Source organism: Psammomys obesus, unplaced genomic scaffold (assembly GCF_907164565.1).
Source record: "Psammomys obesus unplaced genomic scaffold, mPsaObe1.curated_primary_1811, whole genome shotgun sequence".
NCBI classification, from domain to species: Eukaryota; Metazoa; Chordata; class Mammalia; order Rodentia; family Muridae; genus Psammomys; species Psammomys obesus.
This window is the reverse complement of record NW_026585504.1, coordinates 16,544,982-16,552,022: the sequence shown is the minus strand read 5'-3', so window position 1 is coordinate 16,552,022 and position 7,041 is coordinate 16,544,982. Positions and strand designations below refer to the sequence as shown.

Genomic DNA, 7,041 nt, shown 5'->3' with positions numbered 1-7,041 from the left:
GACTGTGGACCATGCTGTGTGGACTGTGGACCATGCTGTGTAGACTGTGGACCATGCTGTGTGGAGTGGAGACCACGCTGTGTGGACTGTAGACCATGCTGGGTAGACTGTGGACCATGCTGTGTGGACTGTAGACCATGCTGTGTAGACTGTGGACCATGCTGTGTGGAGTGGAGGCCATGCTGGTGCAGGCTGGAGGGTGTGGTGTGAAGGCAGCTGGGGTGAAGTAAGTCAGAGCATTTCCCAACCCATCTTGAAGCCAGGAGACCGTTTGGAGACGCTCAACTCTTGAGCTGACCTAAAGATCCACTGGCAGCGTGGGCCACCTAATTAGGAGGACCCATGAAACTGGGCCACTGCCCAGAATGACAGGACGGCCAGTGGCCCCCAAGCCCACACAGTACTCACCGCAGCCCTGACAGTTGCAAACTCCACGATGGCGTTGCCTGCCTTCTTTCTGGACAGCACCAGGTTGAGCACCTCCCCGTACTATGGGGACAAGAGAGCCACAGTGAGTATGACTGGAAGGACAGAGCATGGCCCATTATGCTACAGTCCAACTTTGGAATAAGCTCTTTCTAGGGACCCAAAGGAGAAGACTGGAGAGTAAATTAGGTTGTTTCCATTTTCTGAGGTACAGGGGACAGCAAAGGTGAGGTGGGCAGAGCCCTGGGACTAGGCTAGTACACAGCACAGCTGTCTCCACTTCCGGAAGCGGGGAAGCAGAGGGGCTTCCATGTCAGACAGCCACCTCCTCTCCCCCAGCACATCCAGCTAAACGCTGTGCTTCAAGGCAAGGGCTGGGCTTAGGCAGGGAGGGAAAGGAGGCCAGAGGGGCACAAAACTCAGATGATGGGAGAACTAGCCTCATGGAGTCTCGAGACTGATCCACAGTTATGAGACAGACAAGAAAGGATGAAGCTCAGGGCATTTGGGCTCTCTGGGCTGAGACAGGAAGTGGCAGCTGTCAGTGGAGCATACCTTTTGCAAGAGCCTCAGGAGGACATCTCTGGAGTAGCCACCTTGGGACTCATCCTCCTTCTTGCACTGCCACTTCAGCTAAGAAGATAGCATCGATCACACCAGGGCGCACAGTGAGCCTGCTACTGAGCGGACCCCCTGCCGCTCTCCAAGCTTGGGCAATTTCGAACACCCAAACCATGCTTCCTGTGGGGCACGTACACTGGGTGGCCAGGGAAAACAGACATGAAGCTAGTCTAACGTCAGAGACAACCCAAACTCCAAACTTGAGACCAAAAATCTCATCCTGAGACCGGAAGGAGTAGGACTGCTCCCTCCCTGCTTCCGTGCCTGCACGACCCATGTGCCGGTAGCCTGGTAACCCCAACCCCGCAATTCTCAAAGTAGTCACAGATAGTCACATAACCTGGCACCTGGATGCAAACAGAGCACCATCAGCACCCCAACCCCAACCAACAATATGCACCCCCCCTGGAAATCCCTTTCCACTCCCCAAGGTTATAAACAGACATAGCTATCTCACTAAATACCGTCTAAGAGCTGCTGTTTCATTGGGCTAGGTCTCAGCTAGGAGAGCTGTGACACTAAAGTCCTCGGAGAAGGCCTCCCCCCGCCACCGGCTAGACCTGGGTGTTGGAGACCCCTCCCATTCCTGACTCTGCTTCATCCTTCTCAGCTTGGCATCAGCCAGCACCTGAACACCCAGGGGGATGGAGCAGAACTCGAAACCACAGAAACTGAGGGGGAAGCAGCCTGATCAGTCTTAATGACACTTTGTGTGCTGTAAGAACACGTCTCAAAGGGCTTTTGAGGATGCCTGGCTCACACCTGCCCATGTTACAGCCACTTGCTGTGGCAAGCACTGAGAGGCAGTCCTAGTGTCCAGGCTCAGGATGACAGAAGGATGTAATAGTTCCCCACGGCAAAGCGCCTGTTCTTGCTGAGGGCTGCTATGCTCTGATCTCAGATCCTACAGACTCACCTTTAGTTTCGGGGTTCCTTTGCCTTCAATATTTTCTGTTCTTCCTAAAAATATCAGGGAAAAAAAAGGTAAAATTTCAGAGTCCAAGGTCTTCCAAAGGTGAGATGGCATCAGGCCAGAGGACTGATGTATAAAGGCTACTCATGTTTGCCCTGTCCTTATGAAGGGCCTTGTCAGAAAGCTAGATGCAATCCTATCCCATCCCCGGATAGCCTGCTTAGCCACTTCCTGCAGGTCACCTGTTAGCTTTCACAAATGAAAAGCTGGGAACCATCCTAGGGGCCAGGGACAGACACAGACCACGCGGTTCCACTGAGGCCAGGTACCCCAAGGCCTTTCCCCTCTAGATCTGCTCTGGGACTGAGACCTGTGGAAAGCCCAAAGGCCCCTCCTACAAACTGGTGTGTCACAGCAGGATGCCATGGAACACCATGGAGGTATTCTCGGGGTGCTGGTAGGAGGGACCCCCACAGCCGCTCCAGGAAGCAGCATGCATGGCAACTCAGTACGATGAGGCACTCTCAGCCTGGAGGAAAAAGTGTACCTCACCTCTCAGCCTCTGCTCTCGGTCCTGGCGGATCTGCTCCTGGACCAGCCTTTGCTGCTCCTCCAACTGACGGGAACCCTCTTCTCGAAGGCGTGCAATCTGCAGAGCGGGAGGCGGAGGGGTGACAACTCTGTGCAGATCCAGTTCCAGGTTGGCTCACCTTGTAAAGGTCCCTGGGAGGTTCCACCTGCAAGCTAGCGCTCAACCTGTGGGTGGGACAGATCACCCAGCTCCCACAGAAGACAGAAAGAGCAAGCTCTCCCCACACAGCAGCTACTCAGGACGCTCCACCTCCAGCAGCGAGGACCCTCAGGCCGTGGTCTGGGTGCTCACCTCCTGCTCTAGTGTTGTGGTGCTCCGGCTCTCCTCTTCTTCCTCACTCCCCTGGGCCTGGGCCTGCCGCTCCCGGGCCTCCAGGTCTAGGCACAAGGGTTAAGTGGTCCAATTTCTAGCCTGCATGTCTATTTTCGCCTCAGCCCACCCCAGCTCTGGCTGTTTCCCCCACACCTTGAACAGGATGGCACCATACAGCAACCCCACCCACCTCTTGCCATGCCCACACATCCCGGTTACTTTATATTGCAAAGGGACATATGCGGAAGAGCTATGGGCTCCAGCCAAGCAGCCATTAAAACAGCTCACACTGCCCAGGCAGGTTCTCTCCATGAAGTAAACAGAGTACAGGTGGGTGCTGGGCAGGCAGCCCAGGGCCCTGTGGCAAAGATGCCTGTGGGTGGAGCTGCTTGCCTCTGTTACTGTGGTGTGGCACCAGACTGACCTGACCTCGGTTTTGATTAATTTCTCAGCACTGAACTCAAGTTCTCACTGTCTCCCTTCCTCACTCTCCTCTGCCAAGCCTCATTGTGGCCTGAGTTCCAGTGGCCTCTCCTCCGACAGGCTGTCTGCCATTGACTGGTATACTCCCCACATCCCGAGCCCTGGGCCAGGACAACTGTTTAAGAAACCCTTCTCTCGGGCCTAGGACTCGCTTTCTTCTTTGCCTACCTGGTTTACCCGGAAATCCCTGCCCTCTGCCTCCCACCCCAGTTTAGACCTTGTACATGCTAAGCAAGTGTTCGACCACTAAGCTAAGCCCTAGCCCATTTGCTGCTTTGGTAAATTTAAACAAAATGATTGAACTGGTGCTGGTGAGATGCCTCAGCAGGCAAATGCACTGGCTGCCACGCACGAAGACTTGAGTTCAACTCCTGAACCCACATGGGGGAAGGAGAGACCTGGTTCTTGCAAGTTGTCTTCTAACACCCACAGGTGCCCTGTGGCACACTCAGACACTAAATGAATAAACGTAAAACGTATCTTTACAAGTTGAACTGTGTTTTGCTCCCTTGGAGCTGCTCCCCAAAGCACAGGCTCAGTAGGAAGGGGACGGAGTGAGCGGAAAGAGCCAGCCTCCACAGATAAGAACACAGGCCTTACTCGAACTTGGTGTAATCCCCACTCCCGCCAGCTTCTGGGCTTCATAAAGGCATATTCCTTGTTACTTTTCTGTGTTTTGTCTGCATGCACTACCTGCATGCCTGGTGCCTGCAGACGTCAGAAGAGAGCATCAGATCCCTGGAACTGGAGTTACAGATGTCTGTGAGCTGTCATGTGGGTGCTAGGAGTTGAACTCGGGTCCTCTGCCTGAGCAAAAAGTGCTTTTAACCACTGAGCCACATCTCCAGCCCTAAGTGTCTTAACTCTAATAGGAAATCTAATAACTGATAGCATTCCTGAAAGTGCCTTTAAGACCTAGCTTCTCCAAACAGTTTTGCCAGGACCTGGGCAAAGGCTCTAAGAAGAAAGGTGAGGCAGACTAATGGCCAAGGGAAGCCAGAGGCGGGCCAGCCTGGCACGGTCACCTACCAAGCTTCACTTTCTTCCTTTTCTCGTCTAGTCTCTGGGTCCTCTCTGCTGCCTGCTTCTTGGCTTTCCTCACCTTGTCATAAGCAGCCTGGCAAAAAAGCCCAAAACAGAGCAGAATCAGCCGGAGAATAAGCAAGAGCTCCAGGCATCTTCCTGGCCCCTGCCCCCAGCCCCCAGCCCAGTCATCAGCATCTCTGGGATGTGGCCAACAAGTTGGAACCGCAGGGCAGAGGGTCAAGGTCCCTCACATGCATAGTCAAGCCTGCCTCAGCTTAGCTTCTGAGATGGGTTAGATTAGGTAGTTGGAGACAGCAGTCTCTGGTCATGGGGACAGTTCAGGTAAAGGGGGTGGTACCTACCCTGGCGGCAGCATCAGTCAGTACCTCCAAGGCCTGGGAAAGCTGGTGGAAAAGTTCAGCTACACATAAGGACAAAAAAAAAAAAGAAAAGAAAGAGAGAAGAGAAAAAAAAATGAAGCTGGACGCAATGATCTTGGGCTTCCTCAGGAGAATACTTCAAAGAAGCCAGTATCAGCACACCACAGAGCAACAATGAACGGTCAGTACGTTCTCAACCGACGGGACGCCTCTACCCTGTAAGGCTGAGCCCTACACTGCCCAAGGCAGGCCGTGTGCCTACACCCACAGCACAGACACACAGAGAGAGTCTCACCTGCTCTGGGGTTATCTGGATTTTTGTCTGGGTGGCAGGACAGCGCTTTTTGCCTGTATGCCTTCTTCACCTAGAAGAGTCAGAAAACATAATCAGTCTCCTTTCCCGAGGAACGACAGGAAAGCCTCCTAAGAGATGCGGTGATCGAGCCCATGCCACCAAAAGAGGTTCACAGCCACCATGACACCTGTAATAAAGAAGGTGACGGCCATGGAGGGAGCTGGCCACCAACACCCAGCAGGAGGGCAAGGCCTTCTTCTAGCAGAGCTGGGCCTCATCCCTTGGTCCTGGTGTCAGTACAGCCACTAGGAAGCAGCTACTAGACACACTCCTGGTGGGCACGGAAGGAACTTCAGCTGCTAAACTTGGGCATTACACACTGATTTTTAATTCATCTCGTGTTGTGTGCTCAATGACACAGTGTGCGTGTGGAAGCGGAGGACAGCATGTGGAGCTCGTTCTTTATTCCACCAAGTGGATTCCAGACATGACACTCAGATGCTCTTCTGAGGTGCCGTGATGCACTGAGCCATCTTGGTGACCTCATCAACTACATTTTAAAACCTACTTTCCCTTTGAAATTAGGAATTTGAACCTGAGAGAAATAACAAAATAAACATATAAAGATGTTCAATGCAACAACAATTAGTGAAACTAGGAGAACCTCTATCAGCAGGTACCCATTAAAAACATGACAATGGCCTGGTGTGGTAGTACATGAAGGAGATTCAGAGTTCAAGGCTGTCCTGGGCTATATAACAAGTTACAAGCCGGCTGGGGCTACAAAATAACCACTACCTGGGCTGGAGAGATGGCTCAGTGGGTAAGGACACTTGCCGTCAAGTCTGTCAACCTGATCAATCCCTGAGACTCTAAAGTGGAAGGAGAGAACCAACTCCCACAGGTTGTCCTCTGACTGCAGTAAGCATAGCATGGCACATATGTGTAAGTACTCCTACATACATATACACACACACTCAAAATAAAATCATTTTAGATTCATTTTTATTTGGGGGAACAGGTCTCTCTACATAGTCCTGGCTGTCCTGGAACTCACTCTGTAGAGCAGGCTGTCCTGGAACCCATAGAGATCTGCCTGCCTCTGTCTCCTGAGTGCTGGGATTAAAGCTAAGTGCCATTGCATCCATCTTAAAAAAAATTTTTTTTAAGAGAGAAAAATCAGTACTCAAAACAATGTATACAGTAACCACTCTAGGGTTTTCTTTTTCTTTTCTCTTCTTGGTTTTGCAAGACAGTGTTTCTCTGTGTAGCCCTAGCTGGCCTGGAAGTACTGAGGCTACAGAAGACGGTCTCTCCAGGATTATTTCAAAGGCCTGCTGAGTCTCTGAAGCTTGCGCTGACTGAGCAGCTCAGAGATAAAAGGCTGAAGGAGGAAGAGCAGTGGCATCAAGACAGGAAATCACACTCACTGTGCTGCCCTCCTTCATCTGTCTTCAAACTATCTCCCAGGTCCAGAGAAGAAAAGAATGATCAAGGGCCAAGCTTTCCTCTCTTCCTTTTTTTTTTTTCCCCTTTCCTGAGACACGGTTTCTCTGTGTAGCTTTAACTGTTCTAGATTCACTTTGTAGACCAGGCTGGCCCTGAACTAAGAGATCCAGCTCCACCTGCCTCTGCCTCCCTGAGTGCTGGGACTACAGGCATGTACCACCACTCCTGGCAGATTTAAATTTTAAGAACAAATAAATCAAACAATTATAGACACCTGGTCAGGCACATCATTGCTTTTTTTCTAAGAGCATCAGAAGCACTCTGAGAAAGTGATGAGGAGTGATGGCTCAGGCTGTAATCCAAGGCAGGTAGGAGGCTGAGGCAGATGGGTTGTTTATAGTGGGGTACATGGTGAGTTCCAGAGACCCTGTCTCAAATACTTCTAGATAGATGGATGGATGGATGGGTGGGGGGGGGTAGATGGAGATAGATAAGAGAGAAAGAAAGAAAGAAAGAAAGAAAGAAAGAAAGAAAGAAAGAAAGA

General features: G+C 51.6%; 1 protein-coding gene across 1 annotated transcript in view; it reads right to left on the bottom strand.

Moving 5' to 3' along the window:
• Positions 1 to 7,041, bottom strand: part of Dnajc17 (DnaJ heat shock protein family (Hsp40) member C17) — a 30,833-nt gene that overhangs the window by 6,921 nt on the left and 16,871 nt on the right. The window contains exons 2-9 of the mRNA XM_055596351.1: positions 5,049 to 5,118; positions 4,736 to 4,794; positions 4,377 to 4,464; positions 2,844 to 2,929; positions 2,513 to 2,609; positions 1,964 to 2,007; positions 982 to 1,059; positions 409 to 489 (exon numbers count right to left, since the gene is read on the bottom strand). Coding sequence (XP_055452326.1) covers positions 409 to 489; positions 982 to 1,059; positions 1,964 to 2,007; positions 2,513 to 2,609; positions 2,844 to 2,929; positions 4,377 to 4,464; positions 4,736 to 4,794; positions 5,049 to 5,118 — 603 coding nt within the window. The remainder of the gene's footprint in view (positions 1 to 408; positions 490 to 981; positions 1,060 to 1,963; positions 2,008 to 2,512; positions 2,610 to 2,843; positions 2,930 to 4,376; positions 4,465 to 4,735; positions 4,795 to 5,048; positions 5,119 to 7,041) is intronic.